Source organism: Mobula birostris, chromosome 8 (assembly GCF_030028105.1).
Source record: "Mobula birostris isolate sMobBir1 chromosome 8, sMobBir1.hap1, whole genome shotgun sequence".
Classification (NCBI taxonomy): domain Eukaryota; kingdom Metazoa; phylum Chordata; class Chondrichthyes; order Myliobatiformes; family Myliobatidae; genus Mobula; species Mobula birostris.
Window position 1 is genome coordinate 10,118,479 of NC_092377.1, and position 16,629 is coordinate 10,135,107.

A 16,629-nucleotide genomic window follows, 5' to 3' on the forward strand; every position below is an offset into this window, starting at 1 on the left:
ATTTGAACAGTTTGTCTTCTTTTGCACATTGGTTGGTTGTCGGTCATTGTGTGTAGTTACACTTCTTTAGTCCTCGGGTGGGATCCCAGCCTGAAACGTCGACTGTTTATTCTTTTCCATGGATGCTGTCTGACCTGCTGAGTTCCTCCAGTATTTTGTGCGTGTTACTTTGGATTTCCAGCATCTGCAGATTTTCTTGTGTTTATTATTTCTTTGTGTCTACTGTGAATGCCTGCAAGAAGGTGAATCTCAGGGAAGTATGTGGTGAGATATACATACTTTGATAATAAATTTACTTTGAATGTTGAAGTATATATATGTCACCTTGAGACACATTTTCTTGCAGGCATTTACAGTAGAACAAAGAAAAGATAAGCCACATTGTTACCCACATTGCTTCAGGATCCTGATGGTTGACGGATAATAGCAGTTTCAGAACCTGGTGCTGTAGGACCCGAGGCTTCTGTACCTCCTTCCCGATGTCAGCAGTGAGAAGAGAGCATGGCCTCGGATGGTAGGGGTCCTTGATGTTGGATGCTGCTTTCTTGAAGCAGCACACCTTGTAGATGTGCACAATGGTGGGGAATGTTTTCCCTGTGGTGGACTGAGCTGTGTCCATTACTTTTTGTAGGCTTGTAGTTGGCCAATGGCTTATATTAACTCTCTAATTAGTGTCCTGAAAACCAACAGCCTCTTAAAGCAGCCTAATATCTCTGAATCACAGCCTCTGCAACAAGCCCAATCCCAGCACTGTCATATCTTCTATGTAATCTCCTCGGCGGGAGGAGACAGAAAGCAGCGCGCCGTGCGTGTGCAGCCCTCCGGTGAAAAATGATATCATATCCATTAAATAGGGGCCGTGGACAATTCTGATTTGATGGAGACAGACGTGAAAGCACAGAGGAACATCTGGAGAAATTTCTGAAACGCTCGTTCGCTGCTGTTGTTACTGCGCGGTCAGGAATCTTCTGGAGGGAAGGCCTCAAAATCCCCGGCTTTGCCTGCTGTTGGTGACTGAGGTTGAGGTCAAATCGTTCAGACAGAGATGGCGCTCAGCACTCTCTGTCGGAGAGCTGATTCGGAGGCTCGAAGTTTCCGGATGACTCAGAGACAGATTGTGGTCGGGCATGGCAGGGAGAGTTTTTCTTCCTTCTCCCATCTGCGTGAGATGTGGGACATTTGAGAGACTTTGAACTTTTTACTGTGCTCATGGACTTCTTCATCAAGTTATGGTATTGTTGCACTGTTGTGACTATATGTTATAATTATGTGGTTTTGTCAGTTTTTTTTCAGTATTGGTCTGTCCTGTGTTTTGTGATATCACACCGGAGGAAATATTGTATCATTTCTTAATGCATGCATTGCTAAGTAACAATAAAAGAGGACTGCGTGTCTTCATAATCTAATGAAATCAGCCATGATTGAATGACAGAGCAGACTTGATAGGCTGAATGGCCTAATTCTGCTCCTATGTCTGACAGTCTTTTGGATACTGGATGATGGGGTGTGGTGGGGAAATCACCCTGCAAATCTTTTCACTCTGTTGTGGACACTACTTAGCACATCTTGGGAAGTAGCACCACCTTTATGGACTCTCCTTATATTTCTTGCTGCCTCTGTAAAGCAGCCAACATAATCACGCACCCTAGACATTCTCTCTTCTCCCCTCTCTCACTGGGCAGAAAGTATGTACGACCAGGTTAAAGGACAACTTCTATCCCCTGTTATCACACTGTTGGTACGATGAGATGGACTCTTGACCTCACAATCTACCTCATTGTGGTCTTGCACTTTGCTGTTTACCTGCACTGTCTCTGTAGCTTTTACACTTTATTCTGCATTGTTATTGTTTCACCTTGTCTGCCTGCACTGTGTAATGATTTGATCTGTATGAACAGTATGCAATATGAGCTCTTCACTGCATCTCGGTACATGTGACCATAATAAACCAGTTCCATTGCCAATGCTGGATTAGTCACCTAGGTTTCTTGGCAGTGTTGAGACACTTCTAGTGAAGTGTTGACTGCTGTTTGTGTCCATGTTGTTAGCACAGCTTTAGTGGGAAGCACTCTTGGCTTCATGAGATTAGGTGGTGGTTCCACTGTAGTGCAGAAAATCTGGGCTATCTTCCCCCTGAAGGCAGAGTTTTTCCGACCAGGTGGGTAAGCACTGTTTGATTACCTGACAGATCATAGAACTGTACAGCACAGGACCTTGGGCCCATCTGCTCTGTGTTGACCTGTTCTTCTGCCCGGTCTCATTATAAGACCAAAAGGCATAGGGGCAGACTTATGTCATTTGCCCCATTAAGTCTGCCATGCCATTCCATTGTTGCTGATTTATTATCCCTCTCAACCCCATTCACCTGCCTTCTCCCTGTAACCTGTGATGTCTTGATTGATCAGGAACTTATCAACCTCTGCCTTGAATATACTCTATGAATTGGACTGCACAGCTGTCTGTGGCAATGTATTCCACAGATTCACTGCCCGCTGGGCACGTGGCCAAGTGGTTAAGGCATTCGACTAGCCATCTGAAGGTCATGAGTTCGAGCCCCAGCCGAGTCAGCGTGTTGTGTCCTTGAGCAAGGCACTTAATCACACAGTGTTCTGCGACGACACTGGTGCCAAGCTGTATGGGTCCTAATGCCCTTCCCTTGGACAACATCAGTGTCATGGAGAGGGGAGACTTGCAGCATGGGCAACTGCCAGTCTTCCATACAACCTTGACCAGGCCTGCGCCCTGGAGAGTGAAGACTTACCAGGCACAGATCCATGGTCTTGCAAGACTAACGGATGCCTTTAAATTAACCTGCTGGCTAAAGAAATTTTTCCTTATCTCTGTTCTAAATGGACACCTCTCTATTCTGAGGCTGTTCCCTCTGGTCCTAGACTCCCCTATTACAGGAAGTATCCTCTCCACTTTTGCTCTATCTCCGCCTTTCAATATTGGAGAACTATCATATCCCCCCAGTCCATATACCTATCCAAATGTCTCTTAGATGTTGAAGTGTCGAAAAATGGTTCCATCATGAAAGAATTGAGAGCCATTCAGCCCCTGCAGTCTGTTTCACCCATTTACGCTTGAATATGTGCGCATGTAGTACAGCACAGAAAAGAAAACCCTTCCGCCCACAATGTTGTGACAAACGAGTTTTGCTAATGACTCCTAATCCCTTCTGTCTGCACAAGATCACATATCCACCCATTCTCTGCATATCCACATGCTCAATGTATTGTGAATAAAGTCACCAAACAGACATTGAAGCTAATGGATATAGTAGTGCTTTATTCGACAAAAGTGAACAACAGGCATCATATTCGAGAAACTCTTAGAAGAAGGGGCCTGCCCGACCCAATATTACATGATATTTTTATATGCTGAAGATCAAAGGTAACAGCAGGACAATTCTATAGTTACAATGTATCTACTGTGCTTCCTTTAAATTACATATAGTTTTCATACACCTCCTTCTTCACACCCACACTCCAGACAGCCAGAATGAATGTTAATCCCCTCTGCATATGCAGGGTTCTAAGGTTGAAGTGGAGTGTTTCGTTGTTTGCAAACTGGCCCCAACCTGCAGCTTCAGGAAACCCATAGCTTTGAGCTGTGTTTTAAATTTCATCTGCAATCCACATTCAAATCTGAAGAATGGCTGCTGTTGAAATTAATATTTGCTATGTACCCAAACTCTGGAATATGCCCTAACACCTAAGAGCTTCTTAAGCATCTTTATCGCATGTGCCCGCACCACCACAGCTGGCCGCACATTCCAGGCATGTACCACTCTCTGTAAAAATAACCCTGCCCTGCACAGCTTCTTTGAGCTTACCCCCCACGCGCACACCTTAAATGCATGCAGTCAAGTACGAGGTATTTCCATTCTGAACAATGATTCCATGACACCGTTTCAAAGAAGAGCCTTAGAGTAATCAAGTGCAGAAACAGGCCCTCCAGCCCATCGTGTTCTCACTAACCAAGCTAGCTGCATTTTGATCATGGTTTATTTGTCCTTCTGATAACACCTGTCACTTTCTAGCTATCTTCCTTCCCCTTGCCCCACTCTTTTATTCTGTCATCTTCCCCTCCCCTCCCCCAGGTCCTGAAGAAGGGTCTCAGTCTGAAATGCTGCGATGTCCACAGATCGTGCCTGACCTGCCGAATTCCTCCAGCATTTTGTGTGTGCACCTTTGGTTATTATTGTCACACATACCAAGTGAAAAGCTTGTCTTGCATGCTGAGGGGAAAAAAAAACAGTTTGACCTTATCTCCGTGCATTAAGCTAGAATATTCCCAGAAATTTGCCTCACATCTGCCTACAAAGGTTTAAATGCCATGGACCCCTACCATTATCCGAAGAGTCCATGAACCCCAAGGCAGGAACCCCTGCTCTAAACCTTTTCTATCAATGTCTTTTAAATGGTGTAATAGCACTAGCCTCAATCACTTCTTCTGGCAGCTCGTTCCACATGTTCCCCGTTCCCTGTGTGGAAAAAATGCATCTCAGGTCCCTTTTCAATCTTTGCCCTTTCACTGTAAACCTACGCCCTTAGTTAGACTCCACTACCATGGAGAAAAGAGCTGTCAAATCTGTAGGTGTCCTGGTAAATATTTATCTGTAACTATGGCTACATCATTATGTGGTTGTCGACATATGTGGGAGCTTGTTGTACATAAGTGTGACTGTCACATTTCCTACACTCGAACTACGATGTTGAGAGAAAAGCAGGTCTGGCAGCTGTGCTGTAGGTCTAAATAAAAAAAAAACACTGAACTGAACAGTTGAAGGAAAGTAGCTGTTCTCGGACCTCGGGATGTGGGACCTCAGGCTTCTGTACAAAATATGAGCATGAGTAGAAGATTGGCTGACTGGCAGTAGGCAAAGAGTTGGAATAAGGGGTGGGAGGCCACTTCTGGTTGACTGCTGGTGGCTAGTGGTGTTCCACTGAGGTCTGTGTTCAGATCACTTATTTTCACATTACATGTCACTGATTTGGATGACGGAATTGTTGAGTTTGCAGACGATACGAAGATAGGTAGGGGGGCCGGTAGTGTTGAGGAAGCAAGGAATTTGCAAAAGGACTTAGATTACAGTGCCACTGTAGCATAGTGGTTAGCAAGATGCTATAACAGCTCAAAGTATCGTAGTTCAGAGTTCAATCCTAGCATCCTCTGTAAGGAGCTGGTGTGTCCTCCCCTTGGAATGCATAGAATTTCTCCCACAGTCCAAAGACGTACTGGTTAGTTGGTGATAGTAAATTGTCCCGTAATTCGTCTAGGTTTAAATCTAGGGTTGCTGGCAGTGCGTCTCAAAGGGCCGGAAGGGTCTATTACACTCTGTCTCAAAATAAATAAATAAATGGTTTGGGGGAATGGGCAAAGTACTGGCAGATGGAATATAATATAGGGAAGTGCATGGTCATGCACTTTTATGGAAGAATAAACAAGGAGAAAATTCTAAATTCAGAAGTGCAAAGGAACTTGGGAGTCTTCGTGCAGGATTCCCTAAAGGTTAATTTGAAGGTTGAGTTGGTGGTAAGGAAGACACATGCAATGCTAGCACTCATTTCAAGGGAACTAGAATATAAAAGCAAGGAAGTAATGCTAAGCCTTTACAAGGCGTTGGTCAGACCAGACTTAAGAGTGTTGTGAACAGTTTTGGGCCCCCATCTGGGAAAAGATGTGATGGCATTGGAGAGTTTCATGAGAATGGTTCCGGAAATGAAAGGGTTAGCATATGATGAGCATTTGATGGTTCTGGGCCTATACTCACTGGTGCTTATAAGAATGGGGGTGGGGGGATTGCATTGAAACTTATCAAGTATTGAAAGGCTTAGATAGAGTGTAAGCAGAGAGGATGTTTCCTGTAGTGGAGGAGTCTAGGACCAGAGGACACAGCCTCAGAATAGAGGGACGTTCGTTTAGAACAGAGATCAGGAGGAATTACTTCAACTAGAGGGTGGTGAATCTGTGGAATTCATTGCAACAGACAGCGGTGGAGGCCAAGTCACTGGGTATACTTAAAGCAGAGGTTGATGGGTGAAATGGCCTCATTCTGCTCCTATGCCTTAAGGTCTAAAATCGGGGAAGTCATGTCGCAGTTGTAAAAACGTTTGGTGTTCTGTGTGTGATATTGGTCACCACATTACAAGGAGGATGTGGAAACTTTGGACAGACATAGAGACGGTAGCTAGCATCTTTTTCCTAGGTGGAAATGTCAGATTCTGGAGGACATTGTTTTAAGCAGAGAGGAGGGAAGTTTAAAGGACGTAGCTTTCAAGTGATTTGAGGAAAATGTAGGGGGGATGTCAAAGGTACATTCTTTACACAGAGAGGGTGGAACACCCTGCCAGTCTTGGTGGTGGGGGCAGATATATTAGGGAAATTTAAGACAGTCTTAGATAGGCACGTGGATAGTAGAACAATGGACCTTAGAGTAAGTTAAAAGGTCCTGCACCTGAACCGGATGTGGGGTGAAGATATGTCGCTACCAAAGGAATGGTGTTCTTACCCTCTGCTAACCTGCAGGTCACCCTTGCACCCTTGGGCTTAGCACCCCCCCCCGCCCCCCAACTCCAATCAGGGTCACATGATGCCATGGTCATATGAGCAGCGGGTGCATATCACAAGTCCTGGTTATATGACCACTGATGCCATGCAGACAACCTGAAGAGTATTGATAAGGGCTGGGATCACCCATCTTGTAAAGACACTGCCCAGAAGGCAATGGCAAACCACTTCTGCAGAAAAATTAGCCAAGGACAATCATGGTCACGGAGACTATGATCCCCCCACATTATGTGACAAGGCATGTAACAATGATGATGATGAACTGTTTGCATTTCTATAAGGTGTCAGCACAGCGTGTGGCTGGTGTCTGGAATGTAAGTGAGGTGGCCAGATGAGTGGGGAAAGTTGACACATTAGCAGTGTTTAGGAGGCATTGAGGTAGGCATATGAACAGGCAGCAAATGGAGGGATATGGACTATGCAGGCAGCTCGTATTCGTATACATTTCCATCGTGGTACGAATAGGTCTAGAGGGCTGAAGGGCCTGTTACTCTGCGATACTATTGTTGCAGCAGTGACTAAATTCAAGACCACACAATGCTTTGGGATGCCCCATGTTTAATGCAGATTAATACAATCCATCTCCCTTTCTTGTTGCAGTGTATCGGTGGATACCGAGCTGAGGAAGCTGTGGAGCTGTTAAAGACCTTCTACAAAGCTGAAAACCCCAATGGTTTGTATTTCCTAATTAGATTACATAGAGATAAGTTTTATTTGTCACATGTACATCACCACACTTCCGACATCAATGTAGCATGCCCACAATTCTCTAACCCTAGCCCTAACAGGAATGTGGGAGGAAACCGGAGCACAGTGGAAACCCATGCGGTGAGAGCGGAATAGTCAAATTCCTTGCAGACAGCGGTGGGAGTCGAACGCTGACACTGACCGCTGCATGTTCCTGCAGCCCATCATTTATGCGCCGTCCTTCGTGCAATGTTTAGATGCTTGAATAAAACCAGCTGCACTTTAATTTTAAAAATTTCTTTCTCCAATATACAGCACCAAAATCAAAAGTACGGAAGAAGGTATAATGCCTGCCTCATCAGCCTCACATTCATAGAGCACGTGGCACAGCGCTTGGTGGGTTGAGAGAGAAACACTCAGTGTTTCACGTGAACTGACTGGACGGAAGAAGTGCGCGGCATTCGACTGAGTCAAGACAGAATACAGAGCAATAACAGCAATTATAGGCAGCATCAGAATATCTCGGAGCCTGTTTCCCTGTCTGGTTAACAGCCTCGCCCCTCCATTCAACCCGCCCATTCTGACAGTTTAACAGGATCTCCTTCCTGTGGCACACCTGCAGAATTCAATCCCTACCCTCTGCCTTCTGGTCGGGAATGGGAATCTAAATGTCTGCTGGGGAGTAGGGGTGCCAGGTATGAACATATTCCCCACCCCTTTGATTTGGGTGTATCACAGCTTGCGGTGAAATTTAATCATCCAAATGTAAACTTTATTTCTTAAGTATCATTCATAAATTACAATGTTCATCAAAATGGCCTTCATAAATGTAAGTATTGAGTACAGGAGATGGAATGTTAGGTTGAAGTTGTATAAAACTTTGGTGAGGCCTAATTTGGAATATTATGTGCAGTTCTGGACACCTTCCTGCAGGAAAGATGTAAATACGTTTGAAAGAGTGGAGAGAATATTTACAAGGATGTTGCTGTGTGTGGAGGACCTGAGTTATAAGGTAAGATTGAATAGGTCAGGACTTTATTCCTTGGAAAATGGGAGATTGAGGGGAGATTTGATAGAGGTATTCAAAATTATGAGGGGTATAGATAGGGCAAATGCAAGCAGCCTTTTTTTTTACTGATTTTGGGTGAGACTACAACTAGATATCATGGGTTAAGGGTGAAAGGTGAAATGTTTAAGAGGAACATGAGGGGAAACTTCTTCACTCAGAGGGTGGTGAGAGTGTGGAATGACTTGTCAGCACAAGTGGTGCATGTGAGTTCGATTTCAATGTTTAAGCGCATTTTAAATAGCTACGTGGAAGGGTGAGGTATGGAGGGCATGGTTCGGGTGTATGTTGATGGAACTAGGCAGTTTAAATGGTTCAGCGTGGAGGAGACGGCCCAAAGGACCTGTTTTTTTTGCTGTACTTTTCTAACACTCTATAACTCTATGGTAAGTGAACAAAACGTTTCCCCAAGTGCGTCATATTGTGCGTAGGCCACCTGAACAAAATATAGCACAAGCACAAGGGTAGATGGTTATGCTTTTGCCCTTTTGTAGGTCGTACACTACACTCGAACCTAATAGATTGCAGCTCCTCATGAACACAAGAGATTCTGCAGATGTTGGAAATCTTGATCACCATACATTAAATGCTGGGGGATCTCAGCATGTCAGGCAACATCTATGAAGGAAAATGAACAGTTGACGTTTCGTCCCGAAACCCTCATCAAGAATGGATAAAAACATACCACTTTGGATAAAGGAGGACGTACTAATTCATGATGGGATAATTTATCCCAACAGCAGTGGCTTAGACAAACAGGCACTGAACCTTGAGAGATTTGGCTCGTTCACCCACTGAGTATTCCTCCACTTTTGGCCTCTTGGTATTCCCTGCTTTTAATCCCTCAACCACTGGCAAGGCCTTACAGATGGAATTCCTTTCTCTCTCTCTCTCGTTCCTCTTTGAGAGAATTCTTTAAGCTTCATCCTAATCAAGGTTTCAGGTCCTCTGTTCTAATCCACTCTTGCAGTTTGATTACCAATCCTGCTCAAAAACACTCCTTGTGATATATTGCTCAGGTGCATTGAGGCTGCATAATAAGTGCAAGTGACCGTTGCTTTGTGGGTGCAAGGGGAGGTAGGGAGGAGTGCAAAGTTCAGAAAGTTCAAAGTAAATTTATTATCAAATTATGGTTATGTTGGCATCTTCGACGCTGAGATTCATTTCATTGCAGACATTTGCAGGGGGAAAAAGAAATATGATTAAATTTACAAAAAAAAATACATGTGCAGACAGAGCCTGACAAACAACCAATGTGTAAAGAAGAGAAACTGTACAAATAAAATAATACTGAGAACTTGAGTTGTAAAGAGTCCTTGAAAGTGAGTCTGCATGTTGTGGAATCTGTTCAAAGTTGTGGTGAGTGAGGGTATCGACACTGGTTTAGGAACCTGACGGCTGAAGGGTAATAACTGTTCCTGAATCTGGTAGTGTGGGACCTAAGGCTCTTGTACCTCCTGCCCTGATGGTCCCAGCGAGAAGAGAGCATTGCCTGGATGGTAGGGGTCTTTGATGGTGGATGCTGCTTTCTTGTGTCAGAGCTCCTTGTAGGTGTGTTAATTAGTGAAGAGGGCTCTGCCCGGGATGCAAGTTGCACTTGTCGTCTTGGACCTGAGATTGGCCAGGGTGGGCAGGCACAGTGCAGTGGAATGGTGCAGGGAAGATCCACCAGGACACTGTCTCAGATGAAGTATTTCGGTCATGAGGGGTTGCTTTCCTTGGAGTAGGTGAGGCTGAGGAGAAATAATGATAGCGGTTTAGAAAGTTACGAGAAGTGGATAGGATCGATGTTGAGAAGCATTTCAGGAAGGCAAGGTCAAGGAACCACAGACCAGTCCTCATTGAGGGATCAGCAGTGGAAAGGATGAGCAGTTTAAGTTCCAGGATGTCAGCATCCCTCCTGGGTCCAACATATTGATGTAATTCACAAGACAACAGCTGTACAGTATTTCATTAGGAGTTTGAGGAGATTTGGTATGTCACCAAAGACACTCGCAAATTTCTACAGAGGTAATGCGGAGAGCAGTCTAACTGGTTGTATTACGGTCTGGTATGGAGCGGCCACTGCACAGGATCAGAAAAAGCTGCAGGAAATTGTAAACTCAGCCAGTTTCATCATGGGCACTAGCCTCCCCGGCATCGAGGAAATCTTCAAAAGGTAATGCATTAAAAAGGCAGCATTCATCATTAAAGATGCCCTTTTCTGATCGTTACCATCAAGGAGGTACCTGAGCCTGAAGACATACAGTCATTGTTTCAGGAGCAGCTTCCCGTCTGGCGTCAGATCTCTGAATGGACAATCAACCCATGAATACTACTGACCAATTTTTTATTTGCTCTCTTTTTGCACTACTTGCTTAATTTAATGTGTATGTGTGTATATATATATATATATATATATATATATATTTCTTTTTGTACTTTATATTTTTCTGTATTGCAATATTCTGCTGCCACAAAACAACACATTTCACAACATATGCCAGTGATATTAAACCTGATTCTTATTCTGAACATTATGCCATAGCAGTGGTGTATAAAACTGGATGGCATTGGCTTAAGGTAAAAGCCAAGGGTTCTGAAAGAGAACTTTCTCATCCAAAATGTGGTTGGAGTTTGGACAGTTCCAGTTGGAGTGCGTGAATGAGGCTGAGATTTTTGCAACATTTTATTGTACCTAGAATGAGCTTTCAGATGACAAATTCACATAACGTAAGGCTAGGAATTGAATGCTGGTGCTGGTGAAGGTGCTGGTTAGTCTTTGACGGGAGATGAACAGAGAACATAGAACTTAGAACATAGAATAGTACAGCACAGTACAGGCCGTTCAGCCCACAATGTTGTGCCGACCCTTAAACCCTGCCTCCCATATAACCCCCCACCTTAAATTCCTCCATGTACCTGTCTAGTGGTCTTTTAAATTTCACTAGTGTATCTGCCTCCACCACTGACTCAGGCAGTGCATTCCACGCACCAACCACTCTCTGAGTAAAAAACCTTTCTCTAATATCCCCCTTGAACTTCCCACCCCTTACCTTAAAGCCATGTCCTCTTGTATTGAGCAGTGGTGCCCTGGGGAAGAGACGCTGGCTGTCCACTCTATCTATTTCTCTTAATATCTTATATACCTTTATCATGTCTCCTCTCATCCTCCTTCTCTCCAAAGAGTAAAGCCCTACCTCCCTTAATCTCTGATCATAATGCATACTTTCTAAACCAGGCAGCATCTGGTAAATCTCCTCTGTACCCTTTCCAATGCTTCTATATCCTTCCTATAGTGAGGCGACCAGAACTGGACACAGTACTCCAAGTGCGGCCTAACCAGAGTTTTATAGAGCTGCATCATTACCCCGCGACTCTTAAACTCTGTCCCTCGACTTATGAAGGCTAACACTCCATAAGCTTTCTTCACTACCCTATCTACCTGTGAGGCAACTTTCAGGGATCTATGGACATGTACCCCCAGATCCCTCTGCTCCTCAACACTCCCAAGTATCCTGCCATTTACTTTGTACTCTGCCTTGGAGTTTGTCCTCCAAAGTGTACCACCTCACACTTCTCCGGGTTGAACTTCATCTGCCACTTCTCAGCCCACTTCTGCATCCTATCAATGTCTCTCTGCAATCTTCGACAATCCTTTACACTATCCACAACACCACCAACCTTTGTGTCGTCTGCAAACTTGCCAACCCACCCTTCTACCCCCACATCCAGGTTGTTAATAAAAATCACGAAAAGTAGAGATCCCAGAACCGATCCTTGTGGGACACCACTAGACACAACCCTCCAATCCGAATGTACTCACTCCACCACGACCCTTTGCTTTCTGCAGGCAAGCCAATTCTGAATTCACCTGGCCAAACTTCCCTGGATCCCATGCCTTCTGACTTTCTGAATAAGCCTACCTTGTGGAACCTTGTCAAATCCATGTAGATCACATCCACTGCACTACCCTCATCTATATGCCTGGTCACCTCCTCAAAGGACTCTGTCAGGCTTGTTAGACGTGATCTGCCCTTCACAAAGCCATGCTGACTGTCCCTGATCAGACCATGTTTCTCTAAATGTCCATAGATCCCATTTCTAAGAACCTTTTCCAACAGCTTTCCCACCACAGACGTAAGGCTCACTGGTCTATAATTACCCAGACTATCCCTACTACCTTTTTTGAACAAGGAAACAACATTCGCCTCCCTCCAATCCTCCAGTACTATTCCCGTGGACAACGAGAACATAAAGATCCTAGCCAGAGGCTCAGCAATCCCCTCCCTCGCCTCATGGAGCAGCCTGGGGAATATTCTGTCAGGCCCCAGGGACTTATCTGTCCTAATGTATTTTAACAACTCCAATACCTCCTCTCCCTTAATATCAACATGCTCCAGAACATCTACCTCACTCATATTGTCCTCACCGTCATCAAGTTCCCTCTCATTTGGTGAATACCAAAGAGAAGTATTCATTGAGGGCCTCACTCACTTCCACAGCCTCCAGGCACATCTTCCCACCTTTATCTCTAATTGGTCCTACCTTCACTCCTGTCATCCTTTTTTTCTTCACGTAATTGAAGAATGCCTTGGGGTTTTCCTTTACGCTACTCGCCAAGGCCTTCTCATGCCCCCTTCTTGCTCTCCTCAACCCCTTAAGATGCTGAAGAGAACCAGTCGTAGGATTTGATCCAGTGGAGATAGTGATTCGAAGGAGCATGGTACAGGAGTCTACTGAGGATCAGTGAATATGACTTTTGGAAGAGTTGAGCTTCAATCTGTGCACGTTTGATTGTTAAGTATTATAACGGGCTCTTTTTGTTTTTTTTCTTTACTAACCCTTTAGTTAAGTTAATGTTCTGAAATATACTTCCTTTAATTTTATGCAGTCTGTTATTTCCTAGCAACGAGTTGTAACAGGGCAGCAAATCACACAGAATGCACACAAACCAGGGTTTGGGTGGGAGGGAAGTCCCAATCTCACAGATTTTATCGGGACTGGAGTGTGTATTTCCTCGAGGCATGCAGCTGAAGAATGGTGGGTCTTTCTGCACTGAGTTGGGAGACTGCAATTTTCCTGAGATGCCTGAGAAGAAAGGGGGTTATATCCATAAGAACAAGATGATGTTACCAATTCCAGTGAGTTCTGTCCTTTGTTGTAGTTTGCCATCTGCAGTTGACTGGTCCGTGCTACTTCCTTATTTTTGCACTATGTTCAGTACATTGTGTGCTTGCAGTCACGTATTCTCTTAGTAAGTACATTTCTTGTAGTTTCTTCTGGTTACTTTAGCCACGTACATATATTGCAACATATTAGCTCAGCACTTTGGGATTGTCTGTTCCATTTTGTCACATCAAATGTTCATAAAAAGTACAAAATTCAGTACTTATTTATATATTTCCTCCTTTTTGTCGTCCCATGACAACATACATTCAATATTATCAGGATTTACAAAGTGAATTATGTCTTCAAGGGTATAATGATTCAGCTCTCGGGACTTGCTTTTGCCTTTTATCCCATCCATTACCAATGTGTACCCAAACCCTAACATCCCTTCCTTTTCAGGTCTGTTGAGCACAAGAATCGTAATAGGATTATTGCCATTATTATTACGCCAATGATTATTCCATAATGTCAAACAGTAGTCCACCATCCTCCCAGCATCCCAAATGGCCACCAGCTTTCTAAGGTGTTATAATTGTGGAACTGCTCGCCCACTTTTCTGATTCTATCTGCTGCCTCTTAGATATAATCTGTGAGATTGCTTACATTTTCAGCTTTGGTATGTAGGTAAAACATTCCTGCCCAATTAAAGCACACATGCCCTCTGTTTCAGCTAATATAAAGTTCAGGGCCATTGAGTTTTGCAGAACTACAGTTCATACTGCCATACTGCTTTGCTGCAGCTGCCGCTGTGCGATCAAGAATCTCCAGAGGGGAGGGCCCCAAATCCTCGGCTTTGCCTACTACCTGTTGCCGGGTCCGGGGACAAAGCATTCGGCAGAGATGGTGTCGGAGGGCTGGTCGGAGGCGCGAAGTTTTCGGATGGACTCAGAGTCAGACTGTGGTCGGGTGCTTCCAGGATGCTGCATCAGCAAGTTTGCAGCGCTGAAAGCTCACGTCAGGGAGAGTTTTTCTTCCTTCTACCGTCTGCGTGAGATGATGGGACTTTCAAGAGACTTTGATACTTTTTTTTTACAGTGCCCATGGTCTGTTCTTTATCAAATTACGGTATTGCTTTGCGCTGTTGTAACTATATGTTATAATTATGTGGTTTTTGTCAGTTTTTCAGTCTTGGTTTGTCTTGTGTTTCTGTGATATCATTCTGGAGGAACATTGGATCATTTCTTAATGCATGCATTACTAAATGACAATAAAAGAGGACTGTATCCTCATAATCTAAAAAAATGTGTGCTTTGATTGGGCAGGAATGTTTCACCTACATACTGCCACTAACTCTGCCAATATTTCAGAAATTGCCTGTTGTGCCTCATCAAGGGAGTCAGCTGTGTCATTTGCCAATTTCTCAAGTGCGGAAGCCATGTTACTTAGTTTCTGAGCAGTTTGTCCAGTCCCATATTGAGGGAACACTACCATCCAGAACCTTTCAGCTTCAGTAATGTGCCATTTTCTCCTTTTTATATGATGCTGTTCAAGTCCCAAATCATACGTATGATGCATGAGGGGACCACAGATCCCAAATAAAAGCAGTCCTTCCAAGTCCAAGGGAGCCATGGATGAGCTTGGTCACCACTTATCCAGTCTGTGTCATTTAATGCCCAAAGTACTTTTACCAGTCATCCATTAAGTTATCACACATACTCGGGCCCATGAACTGACTCCTATTTTCCCTCTTACACCAGCACTGATTGGCTGGCTATGGGATAACATGCAATGTAGGGGGTCTTAATTTAGTCAGATTATATTTGGGAACCACCAATCCCACGTAAAATAAGGCCAACCAATATTATTCATCAATCCCTTCATTACTTATTAAATAGCCTGGGGATGTTGGGGCCATCTGAACAAGTTCACTGCCAGGGCTAAGTTGTTTTCCAAATGCCCAGGGACTGAAAAAATGACAGCATAAATTCATCATTGCTAATTTATTATGCATCTCAATCAGGGGTTCCTAGCCTGGGATCCATAGACTCCCTTGGTAATGGTAGGGAACCATGGCATAAAAAGTTTGGAAACTCCTGCACCCTATTTTCCTGCCTTCTCCCCTTAAGTTTTGACACCTATCTACTAATTTTGTACCTAATATCTCCAGTTTAAACATACCCAGTGACTTGGCCTCCACAGCTGTCTGTGGCAATGATTTCTACAGATTCACCACCCTCTGGCTAAAGAAATTCCTCCTCATCTCTGTTCCATAAGGGCACACCTCTATTCAGAGGCTGTGTCCTCTGGTCTTAGACTCCCCAGCTTGAGGAAACGTCATGTCCACTTTATCGAGGCCTTTCTATATTTTATAGGTTTCAATGACATCACCCTTCCATAAAACTAGATGCACTGCTAGAGAAAAAGAATCATCTTCTCAGTCTTTGATCAATCACCTAAATGATCAATTAATCAATAAAAGATAATGAGTGCCTGGTCATCTGGCTCACAGTACTCCCCCTTCACTGTGGAAATTGGATATTCTTCCGAAGTACAAAGGCCTGGGCCAGCAGAAAATATGAAAGGCTGTGATTAACCGAGGTAAGTGGAGGGGTATTGGAAGATTTAAGTGAGAGCATGGGGCTGAAGCAACCAGTGGCCAATGAAGATGGTCTCAGGAGGAGAGGAGAAAGATTCAAGATTGTTTAATGTGATTTCCTGTGCATAACTGTAATGAGGAATGAAATAGCTGTTATTCTGAATCTGATGCAGTATTAAAAGCATAGAAGATAACCACAGTAGCGTAGTGTTTGTGCAATGCCCCCACAGTGGTTGAGTGGTTAATGCTATTCCCTTGGGTAGCATGATGCTATTACCGCTCAGGACTTGGATTCCCAGTGTCCTCTGTAAGGAGCATACATACTGTATTTTCCCCATGGAATATGTGGGTTTCCTCTACATGCTCTGGTTTACTCCCAATAGTCCAAAGATGTACTGATTAGTTGGTTAATTGGTCACAGTAAATGTTACTGTGATTGGTTTAGGGTTAACTCAAGGGTTCCTCAAAGGTCTAGAAGGGGTAATTCCATTCTGTATCTCTAAACAAAAAATAAAATTTTACAGCTTGGCTGTTGGAGTTCAGTCCTGGACAGTGTCCTCTGTAAGGAGTCTGTACGTGATTCCTGTGGAATGTCTGGGTTTTCCCCAGGCACTGT

The 16,629-nt window shown here is 44.1% G+C and overlaps 1 protein-coding gene across 3 annotated transcripts in view; it reads left to right on the forward strand.

The window, feature by feature from the left end:
* Positions 1-14,908, forward strand: part of adat2 (adenosine deaminase tRNA specific 2) — an 83,822-nt gene extending 68,914 nt beyond the window's left edge. For 2 of the 3 annotated variants that reach the window (XM_072264777.1, XM_072264779.1), the window contains 2 exons: positions 7,174-7,246; positions 7,576-10,509. In XM_072264777.1, coding sequence (XP_072120878.1) covers positions 7,174-7,246; positions 7,576-7,607 — 105 coding nt within the window. In that variant the 3' untranslated portion in view covers positions 7,608-10,509. Of the gene's footprint in view, positions 1-7,173; positions 7,247-7,575; positions 10,510-14,217 lie in introns of those variants that run through there. The other variant, XR_011886780.1, reaches the window with a different exon arrangement.
* The last annotated feature ends 1,721 nt before the right edge of the window (positions 14,909-16,629 follow it).